Genomic DNA, 26,524 nt, shown 5'->3' on the forward strand with positions numbered 1-26,524 from the left:
ATTGTGGCCAAACAACTCTCCCTTATAGCACAATTACTGTGCAGTGAATTGATAAACAAGAATGACTCTAGAAGAAGCAGCATAAGGTGGTTTTTTTCAATACTGCTGTGTTGAGTTGGAAAGCATGTCTCATCTCTGGTTGTAGAATGATTCTTGACTGTATGCTTTCTTCGTGCTCTCTGAAGACACTTCAGAATAGTGCCATCTCCAGCCTAAAATTCATGCCATTAAGTACTTAAAAAGCCCATAAAAAATAAAATATATCTGGCCATGTTCTCTGTAGGAAAAAAACTCTGTGTTTTTTCTCAGATGTGGTTCAGGCCTCCCATCCAGTCTAATACAGGTTTTTGGTGTGGTTGAGAGTCCTGGGCGGGAGGGAAATAACCTACTCTGTGATTCATCCCTCATAATTGAGTTAACCCTGTAGTTCTGGTGGGTTTCTATCAGTCTTTGCTATGGTTACATGGTGTTGAAAAGGAAAACACAGAAGATATTCTGGCTTCTGGTTAAACCAAAGGTTTCACTACTTTCTCAAATAAGGTCTTGTTTCAGACAAGTTTTAGATGGTATAACATGTAAAAAAATAACTTCATCTTTGGGAATGGTTGTATGGAGGAGCACACTTGGGAACTTCTGGTTTTGAAAATTATCTGTGCTTTTGGTAAAAGGAGTAAGAAAGTAGGAGCCCACAATCCTTTGGCAAAGCCAGGTAGTGACAAAAGCACAGAATAAGGAACAAGACCAATAGTCATGCCGTTGAGGGGAGGAAGGAGGAGAAGAGGGGAAAGAGGAAAGTGAAAAGCTCCAAATTAATTGGAAACTTCTTTGCATATGTTTTAATATCCTGGAGAGGAAAAAAAAAAGTTTTTTTTGTTCTTGTGATTTTCCCCCCCCTTTTTTTTCCCTAGGGCCTTTGCTTGGATTCCCAGTTCAGGATATAGATGTGACAGTGCAATCACTGACACTGCATCCTGACACCTCCCATACAATGCTATCAGCCTGTGTCTCCCGTTGCGTGCAAAAGGTACAGTGAAACTGTAAGCTGCCACAGAAGATGGCAGATGCCATCTGTAAGATGCTGCAGCATGATACACTACTGGGAAAATATGTATCTGGTAATTGTTGTTCTCTGACAGTGAAATGCCCTCACTGAGGCCTTCATAGCTTTTGGAAGTGGGAGGCAGTGTTAGCTCTAGTTATGCAAGTACTTATTTAAAAAAAAAAAAAATCAAACTACCACAAAAGGCTTCAATGTAACTCTCCTTCTGTCCCACGTAGGCTTTGAAAAAAGCTGGTATTCAAATACTGGAGCCCTTAATGAACCTAGAAATCACAGTAAGTGAAGATCACCTCAGCGCAGCACTTGCTGACCTTGCACAGCGGAGAGGTAGCGTTCAAGAAATCCAGAGTCGTCAGGATAATAGAGTTGTGGTTGCTACTGTTCCGCTAGCAGAAACAATGGTATGTCATTTTTTCATGGTATTGTCTTTTTTTTTTTCATTCTTAAAAATAATTAGGCTTCAGTTCACTTTTCCTGTTGTTATGGAAGAAGTTTGGAATGTTTTTTAAAGTAAAGTATTTTAGTTACCGAAGGTCTGAAGCAAGCACCTACAAATCTAGCAGTGTTTTTGTGCCTGATTCAGATTGTTAAACCAGCACGTTTTCAACTGTAAGTCAGAGAATTAGTAAATACTACTGAAACAGGTTTTAAAGAGAACAGGTTTTTTATAAGTGTATTAGATTGACTCATTAATATATTGCACTTTCAATACACTAATATTAAAAAAATTAACTTACTAGTATGTTGCAGTATGCTTCTATCTTTCTCTCACCTAAGCATCTTTTGTGCTAACTTACCTTCCCATTATCCTAAACTGAGCAATGTATATTCTCCATTTTGTCCAGGGCTACTCAACAGTTTTGCGTTCTCTAACATCAGGCTCAGCAACCTTCACTTTGGAGCTTGCCAGTTACCAAGCCCTGAACAGTCAAGAACAAAGTGCACTGCTTCAGAGGAGGATGGGGTTGGTGTGACTGCTTTACTCTGTAGAACAATAAAGGTATTTTCTGTCCTCCTTCTTAAATATTTTCAGAAGCCTATTTATGTACCCCAGTATGTTCTTGTGGGACCAGCTGGTTGTGGTGAATGATGAATTAGCAGCCTTGTGAACAGACTGTGCTTTTAAATGTCCAAGGAAGGTTTCAAGAGACTATGTTCTTCTAGTACAGCCTTGTAATTGCAAAGCAGCTGAACCAGATATGCAACCACAATTTGCTGCTTTGCAGATTCTTATCTTGCAGATATCTGCAATGAGAAGTGATGCAAATCCTCTTCACAGAAGTGAGCACTAAGTGCACCTTAATGTGCCATTAGGACTGTTTACTTACTGAAGTAAAGTTCCTGAAGTTTACTTACTTCAGTGTAAGTCTCAAGTCATATGTCCATAAGTGAAATTACTTTACAGTTTTGGCAGTCTGTATCTTGATTTGTCTTCAGTTGAAAAAAATACCATTAATAAGCATTTTAAACTGTACAACTCTAAGTATTGCTTCCTATATTGTTAGAAACAAATTTGAACCAGACTTCAGGACTGGGTGTAACTTCTACCCAAGTTTGATTTAGCAAGTAAGTGGAAAGGGTGTTTCTGCAAATTCAGTAACATCTGTGCAAAAAAATACAAGAAAGGCAGAGTTCTCCTAGGACAGTGATCCCTACTTTCTGCCTTTGATTTTTTTGGTTGACCTTTAGAAAGGAGTGATTTAAGCTGTAATGGCTCTGAGTTGCTATGTGTAACAAGTTCTGATTTACAGTTATCTGGTTACATAGAAAAGTGGCAAATTATAAGATACTTTGAAATAAAAAGACGGTTTGCTTTTTATTTAAATAATGTAATAGTGTCATAGCTTTATTTTCCCTCAGGTTTAGAATGTAAAGAAACTGGTAACCCTATGGTTTCAGTATTTCACAGTGAAGAATCCCCATTTCTAATGAAAGCTAAACCCCATAATTTTAACTCCAACAAGAATGTCAAGTAGCTCTATTCTAAAAGTGAAAATTTTAAGTCTTGGTTCAAATACCAAACTGCATGTACATATATATATTCATACCCCAGAGGCACTTCAGGCTCTGACAAGAAGTCTTTGCAGCAGTTACTATCCCCTTGCTTCGTGGGCACAGTATCCAACAAACACAGGCTCGGCTGATATTCCACGGCTGTTAAAATAAAGTGGAATGTGTATTATTATAATCAAACAACTGGCTGGTTGTGTAGGAAGGAAGAGAGATACTGGCACTCTATTTTAATCTTTGTATAAACAAAACTACTTCCAAGAAATAACAGATGGCCTATTAAGACCGTGAAAAAGGGCCCTATTCTACTGTTTATTGTACTTCAGTTATGTACAGTTCTGTTTCAATCAGATGTACCAGGACATTAGAAAACAGGTTGAAAAGCTTAAATTCAGTGGCTGGTTGTGTCAGTGTTCTGCAAAGTGTATTGTTTTCACTGAGAAGTCTTAAGAATGTGAAAATATGAATTCAGTGACATTTGATCTTCCTGTCAACCCTACCCATAATGTTTCCTTCATATGTGGCTCTTAATTACGTAATTTTCATTCATTTTCAGAGGGAGCCAGTTTCAGTGAACATGATTTTTTCCAGCTACACTATCATAAATTATTCTGTTTTCATGTAGCCTTAAAAATAAACAAAAAACCCTGTAGTTTGTGATGGTGCAGTAAGATAGTATAGTAAAAGAACAGGTTTCACAGTTACAGTAATTGTAGTTGAAATTCTAATGAGCTAGACCCTAACTGCTACAGTGTAGGATAATATATGCTGGTGTTTAAATTGCACTTAAGAGCTGCAGTGAAAGAAACTGAATAACGAAATAGCTCAGCCTAACAACAGTTGCTTGCCCAAGGCAAAACCTACTCTCAGTAAAAGACAAGGTTGTTGCCTAGGTCTCTGGCATGTAAGTCTGCCTTTTTGTTTCCCTTCTCCCATCATCATTTCTCTGCAATTTGGGTTGTTGTCTCCTACATGAAGCTGAGTTTATATCAGAGTACTGTGGAAACAGTAGCTGTATTGTTTCAACAGCAGTGGCTTCAGACTTGGATAGGCAGAGCTACTGTTCTTCCTGTGACCATGGTCTAGCTGTTACAAAAGTTCCACCTATCCATTCTCTCAGTCCCTGGTCTGCAGCTGCAGAGCAAGACAGAGTTGTTTCTTTCTCTTTTTCAAAGACCCTTTGGACTGCTACAGTTGCCACAGTCTTTACATATTGTGTATGAAAACGTCAGTAGAGACACAGTCCTCTGCTCATGCTCTTAAGGCTACAACAGCCTGATTAAAAAAGCTCTTGAGTTCAGAGTGCTAAGGAAGCCACATATATATGAAAGGCAACAGAATTGTGGCTCCAAGGAATGCTCATTTCACTGGGGAAAGCAAATGGTTTCTCTAGTGTTTTTCTGGTTCAAATAAAAGGAATCATTTTCAGGAGGACATGTCCTTTTATTAACATAGTCTGTTTATAACAGATTGTTCAGCACCAGGAAGTAGTTTAAGGCAAAAGTGTGCAACAAGTACAAAGAGTAGTCTTTAGTCTGCCTCCCCATTCTGCATCTCTCATGCTAGCACTACCAGGACAGCTACAGTCACCTGTATAAGCTTTCTATACAGCAATACCAGTGCTAGCACTAAGGAAGAAGATGGAGATGCAGCAGTAGTTAACCAGGTCCAGGGACAGTATGGTTTATTTCACTTTAAAATCCTAATCCTAGAGGTACAGCCACCATATACTTCACTGTTCAGTTAGATCAGTGTTTTCTCTAAACCCCATCAAGACATGCACCATCCTGTTAAGTGTAGTCAAATTTGGACTTAAGACTTAGAAATCACTTCCTTCTACAACTGCGAATATACAAAGACAGCACTAGCAATTATTGAGCAGTAACCTGTCTAGGTACCTTTGGGAAAGAACTACAGAGAAGAGTATGTTGTGAACTGACTTTGTTTTTTTTTTAAATGAATTAAATTTTATCAGGGGCTCCTTCTCCACCCTTTTCAGTCCCTTATATAAAGCAGTACCTGAAAGAATAGCTCTCCTGTCTTGTGTAATCTTCCCACATACCCTTTAATACAATTTTTGTCTGAAAAAAAAAAAAAACCACAACAAAACCCTAATCCCAATTACAGTGGTGTTTTTCCTTTAAAGGAAAGAGACAGAGATGGATTCCAGAATTTCACTGAAGAAAAAGTTCTAAAAATGTTAGTTACGTTAAGACAGGAGTTCTAGACTGTTTTGCATCTGTTCTTCCTCTTCTGTGGATACAAAAACCCCTATGGGATGACATTTACCTAGTCAGATTAGACTGCTACCTCTTCTCCCTTCCTTTCCAAGCCAGTAGTTTAGGCCTGTACTTGAACTCCATTTTATCTATAAGCTGTGAGAACCAAGCTTTGCTATAGCTAGTAGTCTTACCGGAGCATGCGGCATCGATGATTAGTCAGTCTTTTATAGGCATCCTCTAAGTCAGTTACATTACTGCTGCTCCAGAGTCTTTCTCCTACAGCACTTGCTCGAGGCCTGTAAAGATATACTAGGGTTCAGAGCAGGTGTGGTCTGCAACCAAGAATGCGTTAAAGTTCTTAATACCAGGTCTTGTATATCCAGAAGCATCAATATTCATATCTGTTCAGGTTCAGCACAGAGCACTGTTATCACTAACATACAGTCCTGCTGGATTAATTAACGTTTCTTGTAGCTGTCTTTATAAAATCTAATGATAAAGCAGTTCATACCATAATCTTGGTGTGAGGTTAGTTGCATCCACGAATTCCCCCCATAGGCAGGCTTCTCCACCTATTAAAAGCTTTTTCTGTTTTTCAGATCCTGAATTCAAAAGCAGAAAGTTATCATTTCTATTTGCCAAAAAAATAGACATATATCAGCAATTTCATTTTCCAATACTGAGAGAGGATTAATGTTCAGTTGTTTATCATATAAAATATCTATCCTGAGCACTAACTTGATGTTCTGGTAGTCTTGTTACTGAATGCGAGAACTACTGGGCCATTTGTCCAGAGAATCAATTTACATTCTTTGTTGGAAAGGATTTTACCCTTTATCCTCTGAAGACATTCCTCAGCTTTCTGACATTCTTCAGAGATTTCAGTCTTGATTTAAACTGTTCATTCTATCACACACAGCACATTCCTTGAAAAAGCTAAGAAGTCAGGTGTTCTTCCTAACCCGCTTTGAAAGCCTACCTTGCGCAAAATTAAACCACCAGGAAAAGCATTAAAATGTTTGTATCAGCTTTAGTCAGAGGGAGAGAACAAGTCTTTTTCTAGAACAGCCTAATACTCCAGGAGCTTGCTAACACAGGAATTCAGTGTCTGTCAACCAGCCATTTTGCACAACTCTGCCCCTAATGCATGATGCATCTGGCCAACTAGACCAGCTTCCTGCCTCATACAAGCACCAGTGCCAGATTCTTGAGGAAGGTAACACTCCTGTGTGGACTGGACATGGAGAGTCGCAGTTTTCATTTTTATTTGAGAATTTTCCAGATTTCTAGCTGACATTAAGGTCCTCCGATGACAGTGTATCAGATTGTAGTGACTGCACAACCACTCTAATTCGCCTTACTCTTTCCATTTACACCTTTCCAAAGACTTTCATTCATAGAATATGTATATAAAAAAAAAGTAACAAACCAGAGAAGTTAAGTGGCTCGACGCTGTAGTATTTCTTCCAGTCTTGCCCATAACTAATGTAGTCTAAGTACCAGGGAGCTGCCAGGATAGCAGTGAACCCAGCTCCAGTGACACTGCTCAGTTCCTGGGCATAGTTGTTTTTCATCCACACTTGAACTACAGTATCTGGTTTCAGCTAAAAGGTGAAAAAAACCCCAAAACAAACAACAAAACCCAAAAACATTAAAGACAATCCTAATTGTTGTTATCAGGGAAAAGGATAATGGATTTCAAAACTGTGTATTTTGTTTTGGAGGGGAACATTTTGGAAGTTCCTTTTGTCATTTCTGCCCCCTCCCCCAGTCTAAAGCTGATTAGCTCTTTGCTGGTTTTAAACAGAGTTCACACTAGAGTGAGGCCTAGGTTATACTATAAACAGCTAATGCCCTAAGACGGTTCCTACATGGACCACTTACATGATCAGCTCTGAAAAGCTGAGCACCTGATGTTACTAGTGCAGATGCAGAGTTATGTGAGGAGGGAAAAAAAAAAAAAGCAGCTCACAGAAACTTCCCTACCTTTTAGTGTGATGCTCTAAAGCACATTGTGCTACCTGTGTCCACCTTTAATGCCAGTGTTCCTGTTCCATCTATTTTACATGTTCAATAAATAATCTTAAGGTAGGCCTCACACCTGGGGACACTTGCTAAAGTCAGTAGACTTGCTTTAACTCTAACAGACACAACCATAACTGCTTGATAGTCTGTTTCAGAAGCCTCTCACAATATTGTGCTGTTATGCAAGAGTATCTTACTTATCTTCCCATCTTACCTGTGCTTTGTTATCAAACACTTCTTGCCAGACCATGTATCCTTTGTTATAGGAGGAAACAATGTCCAAAATCCTAGAATTTAGAAATAAGATGATGTTTGTGAACTTAAATGAAACTGGTACAGGCACATGAAATAGCAATATATTCAGCCCTAAAGTACATCAGGCCTTTCCCAGCACTGTTTAGGGGACCAAGAAAAAAGACTTTTTTTTCATGTTCTCCCATGCATAAGGATAGTCTGTGCAGTAACACAAACTGATGTTCAGAACTACCAGCAACTCATACACCTGTCTAAATACATGTTATTTAAGACCAAGAGAATTAAATGGCTGCAAAAACCTTAGGACTTTTCCTCCCCACCTTGTGTACCAACATTACAGCAGACACAGTCTGAGACATCCAATATGTCCAGAGTGTACATAGAACTAGCTTACCTATCCTTGTTGTGTCCCACATTTTAAAGCTGTTAACTTTACACTCAGTGTATTAAAATACAAGTGGATACTCCCCAATACATAGCAATTTTGGAAAACAATATAGGCTAACCTACATCAGCTTCAATATCTGCACCTCAACACCACCCTCAAACAGTGGCGGTAAAAAGCTGAGTAAGAATTAAAAAACCGACATACTTCTGAATATAGTAGGATTCCAGTTTAGCATAGTCAATGCCAAATCCTTGCTTCTCCATGAACTCTTTCACATCGGGGTTAGATTTCCTTAAATAACAACAACAAAACTAATTAATTAAAACCAGACAGAGAATAATTTTGTTTCATTTTAAACCAGATTTCCCAGGCATTTCCACCTACGTACAGCATGCTAGGTGATGCCTTAGGCGCACCATTGCCTGGATTGCACAACAGAGCAGGAGGCTGACACGATTTAGGTTTTTTTGAAACAGTTTCATCTTCAGCTGAAATAAATCCAATAGTCCTCCTTCTCTGGTAGAACTACTGGAGTGCATGTTCTGAAGCAGCCTCTGGCAGGCTGCTTCAAACTCCTAAGAGCTCTGGGGTTCCTGGCTTCTCTGTGACTTTCTGTGAAGGTTGCCAGCAGGTCTAGGAACTGAGCAGCTATAGATAGTACCAGGGAATCTGAGGGGATTACATAAAGCATTTGGGAAAATGCCCCCAAAAGCAAACCAACATTTTTCTGATAAAGCATTTGTCAGAAATTTTCTTTTTAAAAATTAAAGCAATTCCTTACTGTTCAGATTTGATGTTTCAAGAGAACATACAAATACTAACAAGATCAATTTGAATACTCATCCAATTAGATCTGCTCCACATTCTGTATTATTAGTTACTCTAGCAGAGAGACTCTACAATATTCAAACTATGTAAACAATTGGCTACGAGACTGGTGCTGCAGGCAGGGCTTTGGATTCTTTTATAACAGCTGGTTTTATAAGGCTCCAGTCCGGATAATGGCACGTGGGAAAGGTTTATCTCACAGAGGCAAAAGGATGCTGGGGCATGAATTAGCAGGGCTCATTTTGAGAGTTTTAAATTACATTCGAAGGGGGATGGGGTTGTAACTGGGCTTGCCCCAGTGGGGCAGCACTCTAGGATTGATGAAGACCGGGAGGCCTCCTATAATCCTAGGGTGAAATCGGTGAGCTCAGCTCCCTCCTTGAAATGCCTGTACACCAATGCGTGCAGCATGGGAAATAAGCAGGAGGAGTTGGAGACCTGTGTTAAGTCAGGAGATTATGATCTGGTGGCAATTACAGAGACGTGGTGGGACAGCTCACATGACTGGAATATAGTCATGGAGGGCTATGTCCTTTTCAGGAAAGACAGGCCAGCCAGGCGGGGTGGTGGGGTTGCTCTTTATGTGCGAGAGCAGCTGCAATGTACTGAGTTCTGTCCAGGAACAGGGGACGAGCGAGTTGAGAATCTGCGGGTGAGAATTAAGGGGCAGGCTGGCAGGGGCGATACTGTTGTGGGTGTCTGTTACAGGCCACCAGATCAGGGTGAGGAAGTTGACGAGGCCTTCTGCAGGCAGCTGAGAGCGGCCTCACAGTCACAGGCCGTGGTCGTCGTGGGGATTTTAACTTCCCTGATGTTTGCTGGAAGGATACTCAGCAACCCAGCCACAGTCCAGGAGGTTCCTCCAGTGTATGGATGATAACTTCCTCATCCAAATGGTGGGTGAGCCAACCAGGAGAGGAGCGCTGCTGGATCTCATCCTCACTAACAAGGAGGGTCTGGTTGAAGCAGTAAAGGTTGAGGGCTGCCTTGGTTGCAGCGACCACGAGATGGTGGAATTCAGGATCTTGTGTGGTAGGACCAGTACAATAGCAAGTAGAATTGCAACCCTGGACTTTAGCAGGGCAAACTTTGGCCTTTTCAAGCAATTGTTAGGGGAAATCCCATGGGCAAGGCTGCTTGAAGGTAAAGGGGCCCAAGATAGTTGGTTGGCATTCAAGGATTGCTTATTCCAAGCTCAAGATCAGAGCATCCCAACACATAGGAAGTCAAAGAAGAGGGCCAGGAGACCTGTGTGGCTAAATAAGGAACTGCTGGGTATGCTCAAGTGGAAGAGGAGAGTTTACAGGTCATGGAAGGAGGAGCTGGCCACTTGGGAGGTATATAAGGCTGCTGCTAGAGGATGCAGGAAGGCAGCTAGGATGGCTAAGGCCTCCTTAGAATTAAATCTGGTGAGAGGGGTCAAGGACTGCAGAAAGAGCTTTTTCAAATACATGGCAGATAAAACTAACACCAGAGGCAAGGTAGGCCCGCTGGTGAACGGGATGGGTGCCCTGGTGACAGAAGATACAGAGATGGCAGAGTTATTGAATGCCTTCTTTGTCTCTGTCTACTCTGCCGGAGGCAGTCCTGAAGAGCCCTGTACTCCTGAGACCTCAGATGAAGTCAGGTCAACAGAGCAGTTTGCCTTAGTCGATGAGGAATGGGTTAGAGACCAGTTGATCAATCTGGACATCCATAAATCCATGGGTCCAGATGGGATGCACCCGCGGGTGCTGGGGGAACTGGCGGAAGTCATTGCTAAACCACTCTCCATCATCTTTACCAAGTCTTGGGAAACGGGAGAGGTGCCTGAGGACTGGAGGAAAGCAAATGTCACTCCAGTCTTCAAAAAGGGCAAGAAGGAGGACCCGGGTAACTATAGACCGGTCAGCCTCACTTCCATCCCTGGGAAAGTGACAGAACACCTTATCCTTGGTGCCATCTTAAGGCATGTCAAGGATAAGAGGGTTATGAGGGGCAGTCAACATGGCTTTACCAAGGGGAAGTCATGCTTGACCAACCTCATAGCCTTTTATGAGGAAATAACATCGTGGATGGATGATGGCAGAGCGGTGGATGTGGTCTACCTTGACTTCAGCAAAGCATTTGACACAGTCTCCCACAGCATCCTCACAGCTAAACTGAGGAAGTGTGGTCTGGATGATCAGGTAGTGAGGTGGACTGCAAACTGGCTGAAGGACAGAAGCCAGAGAGTTGTAGTCTATGGGGCAGAGTCTAGTTGGAGGCCTGTATCTAGTGGAGTGCCTCAAGGGTCAGTACTGGGACCAGTATTATTTAATATATTCATCAATGATTTAGATGAGGGAATTGAGTATACTGTCAGCAAGTTTGCTGATGACACGCCAGAAGGCTGTGCTGCCATCCAGCGAGACTGGGACAGGCTGGAGAGTTGGGCAGGGAATAACTTGATGAAATATAACAAAGGAAAGTGTAGAGTCCTGCATCGGGGCAGGAACAACCCCAGGTTCCAATATAGGTTGGGGAACAACCTGTTAAGAGAGTAGTGTAGGGGAGAGGGACCTGGGGGTCCTAGTGGACAGCAGGATGACCATGAGCCAACACTGTGCCCTTGTGGCCAAGAAGGCCAATGGCATCCTGGGGTGTATTAGAAGGGGGGTGGTTAGTAGGTCAAGAGAGGTTCTCCTTCCCCTCTCCTCTGCCCTGGTGAGACCACATCTGGAATATTGTGTCCAGTTCTGGGCCCCTCAGTTCAAGAAGGACAGGGACCTGCTGGAGAGAGTCCAGCGCAGGGCAACTAAGATGATTAAGGGAGTGGAGCATCTCCCTTATGAGGAAAGACTGAGGGAGCTGGGTCTGTATAGTTTGGAGAAGACTGAGGGGTGACCTTATTAGTGTATATAAATATATAAAAGGGGGAGTGTCACGAGGATGGAGCCAGGCTCTTCTCAGTGGCAAACAATGATAGGACAAGGGGCAATGGGTACAAACTGGAACACAAGAGGTTCCACTTAAACTTGAAAAGAAACTTCTTCTCAGTGAGGGTGGTGACGGAACACTGGAACAGGCTGCCCAGGGGGGTTGTGGAGTCTCCTTCTCTGGAGACATTCAAAACCCGCCTGGACACATTCCTGTGTAACCTCATCTAGGTGTTCCTGCTCCAGCAAGGGGATTGGACTAGGTGATCTTTTGAGGTCCCTTCCAATCTCTAGCATACTGTGATACTGTGATACGACCACAATAGTGAAAATCTACAACCAATTGAAGAACTCTATTACTATATGCCATACTACTTATACAAGCACAGAAGAGTCAGTACTGTAATACTTCATGTTAGCAGATTTTCTGGAAGGCAGAACTCAATGGAAGGAACTGCTTTTCCTCTAAACCAAAGCATTTAAATGTCAATTATCTTATATAGTACTTTTCTACAATGCTAGTTCTCTTTCCTGTCAAGTTAATTTTCATAAAGAAATCCTTTGGAGTACCTGAACATTTGTGAAGCTACTAGCCAAAGCAAAATTCTGCACAACATCCTTGTTTGTTGAGGATCACAAGCACTCTGCCTGTAAATAGTGGGGATCTTTGGGTAAAGCAGTAAAAACTGTTTCACACAACTGAGTTCCACAGTTGATCCATTTAGGCAGGTTTAAGAGGCACTATATATTTACTCTTTGAACTGTCACCGTACCAACAACTGAAGTTCACTTCATCTCCTCCCAAATGAATGTATGCATCTGGAAATACACTGCTGATCTCTTTGAAGAATTTAGTCATGAAGTCATAAGTTGTATTCAAAATCGGATTTACAGGTCCAAAGGACCCAGTTGGCTGTTCTTCATTGTAACAAGGAGTGAGAAGATCTTTTTGACCTAATAGAAACAATTAATAGAGGATATTCAGTTCCATTCAGTAGTTTGTATGCTAACTTTGCTAGCAGGAAGAGGCAGCTGCCTATATTAAAAAGGTTAATATTCATGACTTACGTGCTCACCTATTCTAAGTATAATCAAATAGAGGTGGGATGAAATAACCTGACAAAAGCTGAAGAACCCTTTAACTGGAAATCAGGACTCTGACTTTCAGATGTATGATTTAACACACATTAACTTACGGAGCATATCATTAAACACACCTTCTGGATGACTACTTGAATAAAAAACCTTTAATGTATCTAGGAAGGAAGCCAATTAGAAGGAAGCCAAATAAAATGAGAGTGCTCGAGAGGCCTCTCCTCTTTTTATTACTCTGCTTTGTTAACACCTAAGTAGATGGGAGCTATATGGCTTGAGACAGATGTCCTACCCTGGTCTGCCAGGAATTTACCCAAGAAAGGGAGGCTAGACAGAGACCAAAACTAAGCACTAATTCTTGAGTCAAGATACATGAAGAAAATGAGCCAGGATAACAAAATAGGAAAAAGTTTATTATATGTAGGTTGGAGAGTCCCAAGTCCAATTTATTTGGTAAACTGTGGTTGCAGCAGCAGCACTTTCCTGGCTGCTTGTTTCCTACTCTGAGCACGTTTTCCCCAAACAGGGCCCTAGTGGTAGATTACTTCAACTACTGTCCTTACATGCCTTAAGACTTCTCAATGATAACTTGAATTTGAACATAGGCAAAGCATAGTTACCCAGGTTCATAGGCAAAACCAAGCCTGGCTCCTGTGCATCATGTTATAAAAGCTATTCTACAAGAAGCTATCAGGAACAATTGATTTTAGGCAAGGGAGCTGAACCTTGCTCTTAACGTGAACGTAGGCTCTCTCATGTATCACCAGGCAAGCTGCTGACTTCTCTTAGTGCTCTGTAATAGCAAAGACCACAGGAGATGAAGTCTTAGAAAGAATGTTCAGCAAATTCAGTTTTTGCCTTGTTCCTTTCCTTCTCATTTTAAATTCGTGAGAAAGAGCCTGAGGCATCTTCCAGCATTGTAGCCACATCCCCACTGGATAAGCACAAGATTTACCCCATGGTTAAAGCTAAAGCTGTGAAGTGCTAGAAGAATCTTCATTATTTCCAGTTTGGCCAAAACCATCTTACATTAACTGCAGTGAAATCGCAGTCAGTGTGCTTTGAATTAAGGGAAAAAATTGCTTGGTCCTTGAGTACACTTAAGCACCACCACTTTCAGGATTCGATTCTCTATCAAAAGAAGTATTACTCTGAAACCCAGAAGACAGAGTGAAGAGGCATCCAGCTTTGCTGTGTTTTTTACACTGGCAGATTACCAGTTTACTAGTAGACAGAAACATCAACCACTTTGAAAGAACCTTTCCAAAGCAGAAATCTCTATACTAGAGACAGCAACTCAGTATTTCTAGCCACTGCCTTATTACTCTAAACTCAAGAGTACTGGATGGGGGGAGAACAACAACAGGAAGTCTAAGCCAGACAGAATATTATCTGTGCATCACACACACGTCCAGCACAAGAAGTGTCAGCTTTCTTCACTCACCTTAGTTCCTCTAACACACACACGTCATGACCATCACCGAGTCTGGCCCTTGCTTGCCTCTTATCAAGGGCCTTCCAAAGCACCTAAAAGGCCGGTTTTCAACATTTCATTTGCTTGCTACACCCTACTTACCACAATTTCTTAACCATTAATACTTTTTTGGACATACCTTTTCCCCAAGATTGCGTGTGTCCTGGGGTATCAAACTCTGGGATAACTCTAATGCCTCTTAACCGGGCATACTCAATCACGAGACGGACATCAGAAGGAGTATAGATGTGGTTATAGGAGTATGCTCCCTGTAAAGTATTCACATTTAGAGGCAGTTTACAGAATGTTATACCAGCAGCTCACAAAATTGGGATTGAAGTGTTATGATTTAGACAACAGAGCAGTTTTACAAGTTGTCCTTTTCTGGTTTATCACATGTGAAACTGCACTTGACAGAACTTTCCAGTTTACTGTGAGAAAAACAAAACACAACCATTAAGGTTAACCCCTTTTCTCACACTAAAGCAGATCTCCTGAGGAGACCATCCTTTCCTCCTTAGCTCACAGTTACTGAAGAAAACAGAAAAGCTAGTTTCTATTCCATCAGACTTTTTGAAAGGTGTATTTTTTAGTTATTCTGTACAGAGGCAAATTAGTTTTCCCTTCCACCTCTGCATCATCAGTTCTGAAATGTGGGGCCCTTGCTACATGACGTGCAAGACTAATAGAAAAATTCTGCCGAGTTGGAAAGAATAGTGTCTTCTTCCAACACCTCTGCTTGTCAGGTTTGATACAGTGACCAGTTTAGCATCAGGGCACATTTGTTTTGTGACGCTGAATTTGAGCATTATTCCATTCCCATGCAGCCAACAGATGTGACAAATGAGCCACTCTGCTACAGTTTGGTGAAACAGATGCTTGCCAAAGAGCCAAACTACATCATGATTCCTCATGATTAATAGCATCTTAAGCTTCCATTTATCTGGAAACAGTTTCCACAGTTGAGTTACTCAAAAAAGATAATGGTAAGCAAGAAGCCTTTCAGAAGGCTATTAAGACAAAGGCTGTCTCCCTCTCCAGCTGTCAGTGGGGAATAGGACAGAACTTCACAGCCCTGTACTAGGAAAAATAATCTGCCTGTACCATGTAACATTTACAATTTCAAATTATAAAATTATTCATGGCATCTGCTCAAGCATTGCCTACATAATTTTCATGAGGGTCAGACTCCAGCAAGAGTTTTAAAACAGAATCACAAATCTTGTGCTTAGACTCAGTCTACTTTATTATTCGTGCTTGATTTGGCTACTACTGTACCATGTCTGAACAAGAACCTCATGATAGCTTTCAGTAATTAACAAAATCTGCTGTGAATCTGGAAATACAGAGATACATTGCACTATAAATGTTTTAGAAAACAATCTCTCACTTTTGGACCTTTTATAGACATGTTATGTTTTGTAAAGTTAACTAGATCTCAGACAGGGCAAAAGTAATAATACTGCAGTGGTTCTAAACCTAGAGCTGACAGGAAAATCTCTTACATTTGTTTGAGTGGCAGGAAGTCTACAAGTTAAACAGAAGAACAGAAATCCAAGCAGTGTTCACCACAACAACTTATCTGCACACACTACTGCTTGAAGACCTGCAAACACCGAGGATCACTGTCACCAGCAAATTTGCACAAGAGTTAGGAAGGTCATTTACCATGCATCCACCATGGAAGAGTTGACCATAGTCCAATAGACACTCAGGTAGGACCCTAAACTTGGACTTGCTGGTTACTGGTCCTCAGGTACTGTTTCATTATCAGCCAAAGCACATGTATTCTTGTAGGCTGTGCATTTTATTTTAGTGAAACATGTGCCTCATTTCTGCCCTCCCACCCTACTCCAATGATGTTTACTCACCTTGTCACTTAACTCAGGGAAATAAATGCTCTGGTAAGGGAATGACTGATCATCTACTATATGCCAGTGGAGAACATTGAACTTGTTAAAAGCCATGGCATCCTGTAACAAATAATACAACACAGTCTAGTTAAGCACCTCACTCTCACAGAAAACCTATATGAAAATGGTGGTCTTGTCCCAGTATATCCTTCATGCCTAAAGCAACAACGAAAAACCCCAATGAACAAACAAAACCAAAACAAAACCCAAAGAAAAAGCATACCATGTTTCACAAATCCTAGAAGCATACACCAAAATAGATGAGCCTGTTTATCCTACTATGGCTCCGTTCCTCTGCCATCTATTTGCACCACTCCTGCCAACAATCATGCTACACTGGCTGGTAGAAGGGGATCTGCTACAAATGTTTATTAATTTTTTCCACTTCAGAACATATCTGGGTAATTCTCTTTGTACCATTTCAGCTTACAGAAAAACTTATACTTTTCTACCTAAATACTTTGAAACTTGAAAACTAAACAGCATGAGAGTTTCCTACTGTTTGGTACATCCCTACCAGTTACTGGCTTCTGCAGAATCCATTTCAAATGCATGCAAAATAAAACATGCATTTTCCCTGCAGAAGATAGCGTTCCCCTTGTATTTTCAGTCAGTACAGTGTAATAAGTAAAGGAGACAAAACAGTAACAACAATTACAGAAACACAGCAGTGGTTGGTAGTCTCAAAGGTAAAGTTACTCTTTGGGCACTGTCTTTTAGAAAAGACAATAAATATTGACACAAGTAACTACTTGACTCTCTGAAGCAGCCTCTGCTGCAAACAGAACACTAGACAAACACTACCTGCTGAGGAGGGACTGATCTTAAAACAAAATACAAGTGGTAAATACCCATGGAGGGGCAAGTTCTGAGCATAGTTCAAGGACCTCAGAAATGAAGACTGGTTTTACCTGCACTCTCTTTCTGCCCATCTTAAGCCTGCTCTGTAGAGTTCTGCAACACGAAAGGGAGATTTCTGACACTATTTCATCTTGGAAAAGACAAGACAAGAAATTGCATATTCTATCACTCAAAGGTTTCTTCATTTCAACCCACCAAATAAGCCCTGCAATGAGGATTTCAACAGCAGAAAAGGGGAGTAAAAAGCCCCAAAGCTATGATTACACAAATTTATCACCTTCCCATCAAAGTGGGAGCATGTAGTTCTTAGTGTGCTTACTTAAGCTTTTTTATTTGGGTTTTCGTTTGTCTGTCTGTTGTTTGGTTGTGTTTTTTAATTTTGAAGGGATGCAGTGAAAGAAAGCAGTAGCTTCCAGTGAATATTTCCAACTTTCCCCCTCGCTCTGTACTACTGAACTACCAGCTTGCTCTTAGCAGTCTAAAAGACGACTACCAAAACCTGGTTATTGAAAAGACTGGAATTTTCCTGCAACCACTGGCACTGAAGCTAGGACTTGCAAGGTCTCCCAGGTATTGCTTGGTGACAAGTCAGATGTCTCAAAACATGCTTCCAGGAAATATCTGAGCTGGTTTAGGCAACAGAAAATACAGAAAGTCCAAGGTACCACAAATCCCAGCCTACTTTACAGGTTTACAAATCCTGAGTCTGCACACCCAGCTGCTCTCCAGTGTATGTTCTGACCTTCACTCAGCAAAGTTCAAGCTGTCCTTTTAAAAGTCAGCCAGAGGAGACAGGTTCTCCTTTCATACCAGCTCCAGCTGCTTTCAATGGGCAAAACACAACAACAAAAAGCATTTATTATTAATGATATAAAATCACCCACTTACCAAGTTTGTGAGAATAGATTTCACTGGTAAATAATGTCTTGAAGAGTCTAGTAAGATTCCTCTATGAGCAAATCTTGGGAAATCGTCAATTTCAGATTCATTGACAAGAAACTATGAGAACAAAATTTAAAAATTAGAATTCCCATTTTATTTTCATCATACTTGCTTTTCAGCCTGTTAACACCTTTCCAAAGATAATTTTCTGAAAAAAATATTTAATGAACCTAGTAACTATGCTGTTTCTAGAAAAGCACCTAATAAGGAACATGGTTGTCTTATCAGGACTGTGGTTTAATAGCTATACTTACACTTCCATAGTCATCTTCATGAACCAACTGGCTGAAGGTTTCCAAACCTGGGAAACAAAAACACCAAGAAAGGGATCTGGAATATAACCCAGTACTTGTCCTTCAAGTTTTAGTTAAAAACAGGACCGTAACTATTTACAGGCATTCACACAGCTAGAAAGAATGTAGCTGAGTTTGTTTCTCTTCAGCAGTTTCCTTAATTGCTCAAGCACCACAGTTAAATTCTAAAGGGAGAACCATTCAAACTCTACCTTATACACAAATACTGAATATTAGCACTATAGCTCAGCTGTACCAAATTAACACTTGAACAGTATGGAAGTTACTGAGTGTAAGGCAGGAATATCTGGTGCTGTCAGCGTCTATTCCTGTCATGTCTGGAACTGGTGAAGCTTCTAATTGACCATGAAAAATCTGCTAATTTGGACTAACATTCCAGTAAGCACAGCAGACTGAAACTTCAGCATTACGGTCTTCTTGGTGACGTGTCCACCGTGTTCGATCATTAGGTGATGTCGAGAATAATTTTTTCACACTGTAGATCAGAGAGCTTTTTAGCACCCATGATTTAATTGGTCTGACTGATTTCAGGCACAGCAAGAACACACTGATAGTGTGCCACTGGATCTGAGATGCCAAGCACCCAGACTGAAGGTGTGACCAACACATGTACGTGCACCATTCCAGCTTCTCTGCCCAAGCATACTTCCCTTGAAGGACTGAATGAGGGCAAGGCTCAGTGGTCAGCTGGTTCTTGTTCACCACGGAGTTTGTATAAACCCAAACCAAACAGCTCTATAGGAAAAATATCAGCTTACCTCTTAAAGCACCCCATACCTCATCTGCTTTCAGTGTAGCCACAGGCTCAGTTACAGTTAAATGATCTAAAGAAAAGAAAGAAGTTTTTCCTCAAGAAAGCACAGACTGACAGGATAATGCTAACAGGCATTAGAGATCCTTCAAGTGCCACATCTCCATTTATTTTTTAAATTCTAATCAATGCTGTTTTTAACAGTGATACTGTGCAGCTATTTTTAATTTATATGCTCCTGAAATAATGCAAGCTACTAGTCAGAGAGTCAAGAGTTAATCAGTAAAATGATAAAACAAATATGGTGCTTAATAATGGCAGTGTCAATGGCACACAGGCCAGAATTCCAGCCAAGTTTAACTCAACTGTCAGTGGTGAGACTGGCACACTGGAGGGAAAGGATGCCATCCAGAGAGACCTCGACAGGCTCAAGATGTGGGCCAGTGCAAACCTCAAGAAGTTCGCGTGGAGCTTTGAGCAACCTGGTCTAGTGGAAGGTGATCTTGCCCATAGCAGGGGGGCTGGAATCAGGTGATATCTTAAAGTCTCTTCCAACCCAAAATATTCTGTGATTCAAAGGAAACACAGCAGATGATAGTTTTGCATTTAAGACATAGGTGATAAGGGTTGGGTAACTAAGCCAGACCTAACTGCAAAGTTTACTTCTTTTACCTTCCTTTTATATAGATTCTGCTTACATAATTTTTTAGAGATACAGCTTGTCAAGTAATATTGTTAGGTGCTTTGTAAAATGGTCTAATTACAAAGAGGAAAAAAACCCAAACAAAGCTCAAAACGGACCCTACAATCTAATGAGCGTATGTACAGGGCAGCAAGATCAAGTAAGGTAAGTGAAATGAAGAATGCTATCTGAAGGTGTCCACAACAGTCCTCCTTTAAGTTTGCATACTGAAGTACAGTACAAAGGACTGTATGAACAAAAAAATCAACACCAAAATCCAAACCCAAAACATTTCGGTTTTCCATTTAAAGTGGTTCAGTAAATTTCAGAATTTTAGTGAAGAGAGAAATATCTTCTAAATCCATCTTTTTAATTACATACATATATATAAAAAATAAATTCTATCTACAAATCTATAGGTTTAGATTATTATTTACACTTCAAAGCAATAATAAACTGACCACAGTCTCACACTCAAAGCGGCAGAGAAAAAAAATCAGGAGTAAATTGCTGTTCAGTGATTTTATCAGGTCAGCCTCAGAATGAAAGAACAGCTGGATAAGTTATACAGCTAAAACATTTATCTCAATTACCAAACAAAACCCATTCAGGGACATGAAGAAAGTAATTCAAGTTTCCATTTTAACCTAAGCACAGATTGCTTATACTGGAATTTCTCGGTGAGAAAGAGAACTTAAAGACTACTGGAATCTCCACAGGTCTTTCTGTGCTAATTTGTAGTTCAATCAGGATTTATTTCTGAGACAGCAGACTTTTTTCTGAACATATACCTTAAATGAGTGCAGAACAAATGTTTTATGGCTATTTGAAACTTTTTACATAAACAGGCAAGAAGACAGCAGGGAGAAGGGCAGATACTTGTACTTTCGTTACGTATCCAATATTCTTGCTATAGGATATAGTCCATAGTCACTGACTCATCCATGCCATCTCTATTAAAAAAAGGAGTCAAACTGCTCAATCCAGCAAATGACTAATAACTGTGTATTTCAGCATATGTCCCCTGAGCAAACAGAAAAGTAAAACCTTGCTGAAGTCTGGAGAGGACAGCTTACTACATGAGGAAAACTCTTATGTTATTTGTAACAGAAAACTCCTTTTCTACAGCAAACGGAAAAACTGACTGTTCTGAAGAGTGGAACCTAAAAATCACAGGATCTGACAGATTCTCTAACAGATGAGAAGAAACAGTTTTGCTTATAGTTCACAAACCCATTTGAAGTTCAACTAGTAGTAAATATAACCAGTATGATAACCAGTGGCAGAAAAATTCTAAAGTGTTAGCAGTTTTACTGCTGTACCTCATCTGCATTGAAATGTATGACAAACTTGCACACAAAAACCAACAACTTGGCTAAATGGACTAAAAAAGATTTAGTAAATTTTAAATCAATACATTCTATTACAAGTCTGGGGGAATTAATCCTGCTACAGATGTATGACCTTAAGATTAAAAGGATTTTTTTCTGAGGATCTGTATCTTGGATACTAAACAACTGCCTTGTACAGTACAGAAGAATATCCCAGGACAGAACTGGATAAGTCAAATATACTCAATTCTGAGCTAACCTGCCCAGACAAAAAGAAATACTCAATTTATCCTTATTTCTGTTAAACTTCTCTGGTCACTAGGACTTGATTTTACAGTACATCTCCACTCTGGAATTCAGTCACAGAACTAAAGAAGCAGAGCAGAACAAATCCAATCTAACCACCCTGTTTTAAATCCTTTCTTATATCTGCTGATAGAAAGAAAGTGTATTTATAACATTGGAAGAGGAACAGAAAGTTCAACGAGTACTTTCTGGTTTTCCTGACATAACAGAAATACCATGTACATAAGTCATTGTAGGTAGCTTTCAAGTATGGTTATTTCTAAGGACAGCAGATTAATAAGTAAATCCAGCCTTCAACACCCTGTACTGAAAGAAGGGATGATCTCCTGGCTACAAATAGATCTCACCATACATAACTGGGCAGCGCACGGCAAAATACCTCCGATTCTCAGTGACAGCTACTAGGAAGGGTAGCAGCAGGTAAATTAATTGAATCCTAGTTACACTGCAGAAATTACAGCCTACCCTTCTAACCAGCTTTATGATTCACTGCAGGCTGAGATTCCCACAGCATTAAGAGCAAGACTTGTCTTCCGGTCGGTACTATTATGAAATGCTCCCTAGCGCAACCGTGAGCCTGTGGTTTGCAGTTCCTTAAAAACACCCCATCTGCTGACTTCTACACCGGACACGACTGGGGCACAAGCGCTGACGATGTGAGCAGAGGAAGGAGAGCGACACGCGGTGCCCGGCTGTGCGCGGTACTCACAGGCCTCGCTGGAGCCGAGGTGCGGGTAACTGTGACAGCCGGAGTGCTGGGACTCGATCACCACCTGCAGCTGCAACAGCTCGGGCTCCGCTCGGCCACCGAGCGGGTCGCGGCTTCGCTTCCGCCAGCGGGACTGCCCGAACATGTACTCGTAGTATCTGCCGAGGAAGCACAGGCGCCGGGGGGACCCTGAGGTAACAGCTCCCGCCGCCGGGCCGCCACCTGCAGCCCCCCCCGCGCCCCGCCGCGACTCACCTGCGGAAGGCGTCCTGCAGCAGACCGCAGGCCGGCCCCGCCGAGGAGCCGGCTCCATGCAGCAGCTGGAAGCGGTCGGGGGCCAGCTGCAGCTGACGGCGCGAAGTGCGCACCCACTGCGGCAAGGGCCACAGCGAGTCCTCAGGGCCGGCGCCCGACGCGTCCCCCCACTCGGCCGACTCCGGCCCGGGTTCGGCCCGCGGGGCTCCGTGACGAAGACTGGTGCTCACCAGCATGGCGGATACGAGGAAAAGCGCCATCAACAGCCCGGCCAAACCCATGGCTCTGCCCATAACACCACAGCCACAACAGCTCCGCCAGCCCGCGGCCACCACCTCGAAAGGCAGCTCGGCCCCGCCTACGCCATCACGGGGCCGAAGGAGGCGGGCCTCGCGAGCGCGCCGCAAGCGCCCGCCTGCGGCCGCGGTTGCTCCCGGGGAGGTGCCTGCTGCCGGAGCGGGGTCGCCCCTCCGGAGGGGTCTCGTCGCTCAGGGACATCGTTCGGTCCTCGCGTGAAACCGCCCGGGGGAACAGCGAGAGAGCGGCGCCGGGCCCGAAATTCTGAGCGGTTTCATTTCTGTATGGAAAGGCCGTTATATTCTTATGAAGGGGAAATTAACACATCTCTTGTACTGATGCAATTTCAGTCTCAAGAAAAATCACTTTTTAACAGACTGCAGGCTGTGTTAAAAGCTATAGCGTGAATAAACAGAAATCTGAGTTGCAGTGAAGTATTTCAAGCTTTAACCAAGCAAACTAGGTGTTTTGATGTCTCAATACAAATTTTGGAAAGCTATTGTGAAGTGTACAGAAGGCAAATCAAGCTTTTGAAAGCTCGAAGGCACAATGGGGAGGAATTCAGGCTTTAGGCCAGCTCTAATTGAATGATTAACGCAAACTCTGAGGTGTCATGGCTGTGGCTTTGGCTGATGCACCAGTTCAACCCCTAGAGATGGGGGAACTGACACCTGCATACTGTAATTGCAGTGTGACTGAGGAGCTGGTCAGTCATCGTTCCCTGGGCAATGTAGAAGGGTAACTCTATAGTCACATGTTCTGGGTTACAAAATAGCCTCTTAACTTAAAAAAAAATTAAATAAATACAGTGTCTCCATAACAAGGGTTCCATCTGTTCGCAAAGAACACGTCTTGCTGTAGAACTACCAAGAAGCAGTAGGTAGGGTTTGTCCTCTTTCAGCCTATGTCCCTTTGAGAGTTTGTGGGAGCAGCTGCTCTTTCCTCCAGAAGGCTCCCTGGGAGACACTGGTGGTTTGCTCACCTAGTGAATCACTGCAGGGCTGGGCTGCACGGCAGTTTTAAGAGGTGACTCCCAGCTGTCTCCTGCGCTGCTCTTGGTCACACAGTCAGGTTTATGTGATCCAGATCCTGGACTCAGCATGTCCAGGAAGCTGATCTCATGCCCTGCCAAAAAAAGTGATGGCACACTAGGAACAGGGGGAATAAACTGCAGGGTAAGAGGACGGTTGGGACTATGCCAGGCCTGTTTAGACCATGAACTGCACCTGAAGGGAATGAATCAAAACACACTGGTTTTGTTAGTGGCTGTGTGAGCTAAAATGCTAACTTGTAAATTAAAACCACTCTGTTAATTGTAAGCTAAGATGTTATCAATTGAGACAGCTCTGGTGAGAGCAAGATGGGCAGGTGCTGCCTTGGGTATGTATAAAACAAAGGACAGCCTTTGAAGATAAGAAAGGAGTAACCAAGACAGATGGGGCCAGTTCACCCCTCTGTAGTCAGCTGGGTATGAAGATAAGAAAGGAGTGACCAAGACAGATGAGGCCAGTTCTTCAAGATAAGGAACAAATCAGAACAAACTGACCTGAAACACGGACACAGTTGTTAAGTAATTCACAAGAATCTTTTGCACATGTGCAAGCATAGAGGTCAATCAGTGGACACAGCAAGGAAGACTATAAGGACCACCAGAGACCCCTCGAGACTACCACTCAGCAAGAAAGTGCATGTGTAATTAAAATGTAGATATTACAATTAGCTCTAGGAAATCTAGTGAATATAAAAGCATTTCGCAGGAAAGTTGTAAATATGCGTAAGTTTGTTGTATATATGGATGCTGCTTGTAGACTCCAGGCATGCTCACCTTTACAAAATGATTCTTGTGTGAGCCCAGTGCTGCAATAAGGAATGCTTGCTTTCTAAAACTACAAATTGAGTCTTATAGAGTTTCTTCAATCGTCTTTTGTGGTAACAGCTGGATGTGCCCATCCATCAAGCTGTTTGATGCAGGCTATACATAGCAGAATGTTAGTTAATCTTGTCATGCTGTAAGTAAGAAAGCAATTCTGTATTATGTGATACCAACCAGGCACACGTCACGTAATGCCTGCATATATGCACTCCTGTGCACCGGCATGCTATGAGATATGTGGAAATGGCAGTGCAGTCTTTTCTGGCCCTCCCAGGGGCCAGGCTGCACTGTGTGAACTGGCCCCATCTGTCTTGGTTACTCCTTCCTTATCTTCAAAGCTTACCCTTGTTTTATGTATATCCCAAGGCTGCACTGGCCCATCTTGCTCTCAACAGAGCAGTCCCAATTTATAACTTAACATCTTAACTTACAGTTAACAGAGCGGTTTTAATTTACAGGTTAGCATTTTAGCTTACACAGTGACTAGCAAAAACAGGGTGTTTTGATTCATTCCCTTCAGCTGCTACACTTGCTGTTCAAGTAGTCGCAGAGGTTTTTGCCTGTTAACATACACACTTTCCATTGCATGGTGTGACTGTCTTCTCAACTGTGCTGACTCAACTGTTCATGTTGCCTTCCTCTAGTCATCTTTTTAGGCATATTTAGAAAATCAGGATTATTTCATAGGTTTCTTCTGCACAAATGAGAGATCAACAAACTCTGCTGGGGAAGTAGAAGGCAAAGATGAGTGACCAAAGTTGCTGGGAGCTGTAAGATACTAAAGTCTGCTGTTTACAAATAAGTGTTAACCAGCCTGGCCATCATACTTGATGGTGGCTGTAGATCCACTAAGCATATTTGCTTTGAGTTCTCTTTTTAGTGGTTGTAGCTTTGATAAAGCAAGGCTGTTCTATACCAATTAAGTACACCTATTTATTAGTTACCTGATAAATACTCACCTATTTATTATTGACAGTCTTTAAATAAGCTACTCTGTGCACATTAAAATAATTAAGTAATTTCTGCATTTGTTTTTCCTTTGCCAGGTAGATTTTCTGATGATGAATAAAGAGAGCCCATAGTCTTTCCTTGTTTAAGTCCATGAATATAGTTTCTTTTACCCATTTGTATACTGGACAAACTTGTGGAACTTAGTATCTCTGAGACAGCTACCTCTCAGGCAGTTTTGCTTGAGCCTTTTCACTGGGATTTAAATGTTTCAGGGTGGAAGGGTGGAGTAAGCAGACATGAATACGCTATCCCCATTTTCTGAGGAAACCTAATGGTGGTCTTTAACAACCACAAACAATCTGAGTTTGCATTAGTATTTTTAGACACTATTATGTAACCCAGTTTTATATTGCATCTAAGGCCTGGTTCTAAGCTCACAGGGAAAAAGCAGAGGATAAGCAGGGAGCTTTAGAATTGAAGAAAATTTGACTGCAGTCCTCTAGCATGTAATCTTCAGAGGCCTGCTTATTTCAGTGGGATTTTCACTGTGCATGGCAGACTGATGAAACAGCAGAGCTGGGACTGTAATTGTTTCCACATGTGCACAAGGAGAGGAAACATCAGTGTGATTAATGTTCTTTAAAAATAAATAAGTAATTAAATTTTAAAAGCTTTAGTTGATGCAAGAGGCATATCAAGGGGAAGTTCAAAAGCAGCAAAAGGCTGGACTAGTTCTGCAGAGAGGTGGAATGGAGTCTGAGGTTAGACAACAATAGGCTGATGAGTGTGCTTTCCCCCTGCACTTTCTCATTAGGGAATGAATGCAAAGTCTGGAAGATCCCAAGCACACACGGATGACGTGCAAAAGCCACACTTAAATTATTATTAAAGGCAAGAAAATGACAGGCTCCATGGCCAGACAGCATGTTTTTGTTACCTTGTCTCTTATAAACCTCATAACCACACTCCATGACCACACAAAGAGCTTTCTTACATTTCCCCCTCCCCAAACAAACACAGTATGCCCGCTCTGCCATTTGAATGAAAACCCTTGCATCAGTGATAGAAACACATTCATGTGCCCT

General features: G+C 41.8%; 2 protein-coding genes across 7 annotated transcripts in view; one reads left to right on the plus strand and one right to left on the minus strand.

Annotated features, from left to right (window-relative positions):
• The window catches only part of GFM2 (GTP dependent ribosome recycling factor mitochondrial 2), a gene marked incomplete at its 3' end in the record, with an annotated part of 24,420 nt that extends 22,386 nt beyond the window's left edge, over positions 1-2,034 (plus strand). For all 4 annotated transcript variants that reach the window (XM_080637053.1, XM_080637052.1, XM_080637051.1 and 1 more), the window contains 3 exons: positions 909-1,024; positions 1,279-1,461; positions 1,906-2,034. In XM_080637053.1, the coding sequence (XP_080493179.1) occupies positions 909-1,024; positions 1,279-1,461; positions 1,906-2,034 (428 nt within the window). The remainder of the gene's footprint in view (positions 1-908; positions 1,025-1,278; positions 1,462-1,905) is intronic.
• The window catches only part of HEXB (hexosaminidase subunit beta), a 27,304-nt gene extending 4,638 nt beyond the window's left edge, over positions 1-22,666 (minus strand). The window contains exons 1-15 of one of the 3 annotated variants that reach the window (XM_080637057.1): positions 22,319-22,666; positions 22,064-22,221; positions 19,043-19,108; positions 18,225-18,271; positions 17,917-18,027; positions 16,126-16,227; positions 14,394-14,523; positions 12,459-12,639; positions 8,165-8,251; positions 7,532-7,604; positions 6,722-6,896; positions 5,804-5,894; positions 5,484-5,588; positions 3,109-3,214; positions 1,430-1,534 (exon numbers count right to left, since the gene is read on the minus strand). In XM_080637057.1, the coding sequence (XP_080493183.1) occupies positions 3,154-3,214; positions 5,484-5,588; positions 5,804-5,894; positions 6,722-6,896; positions 7,532-7,604; positions 8,165-8,251; positions 12,459-12,639; positions 14,394-14,523; positions 16,126-16,227; positions 17,917-18,027; positions 18,225-18,271; positions 19,043-19,108; positions 22,064-22,221; positions 22,319-22,611 (1,680 nt within the window). In that variant the 5' untranslated portion in view covers positions 22,612-22,666 and the 3' untranslated portion in view covers positions 1,430-1,534; positions 3,109-3,153. Of the gene's footprint in view, positions 1-1,429; positions 1,535-2,078; positions 3,215-5,483; positions 5,589-5,803; positions 5,895-6,721; positions 6,897-7,531; positions 7,605-8,164; positions 8,252-12,458; positions 12,640-14,393; positions 14,524-16,125; positions 16,228-17,916; positions 18,028-18,224; positions 18,272-19,042; positions 19,109-22,063; positions 22,222-22,318 lie in introns of those variants that run through there. The other 2 variants (XM_080637056.1, XM_080637055.1) reach the window with 2 other exon arrangements.
• Positions 22,667-26,524: the final 3,858 nt, after the last annotated feature.

This window comes from Psittacula echo (assembly GCF_963264785.1).
Source record: "Psittacula echo genome assembly, chromosome: Z".
Taxonomy (NCBI): domain Eukaryota; kingdom Metazoa; phylum Chordata; class Aves; order Psittaciformes; family Psittacidae; genus Psittacula; species Psittacula echo.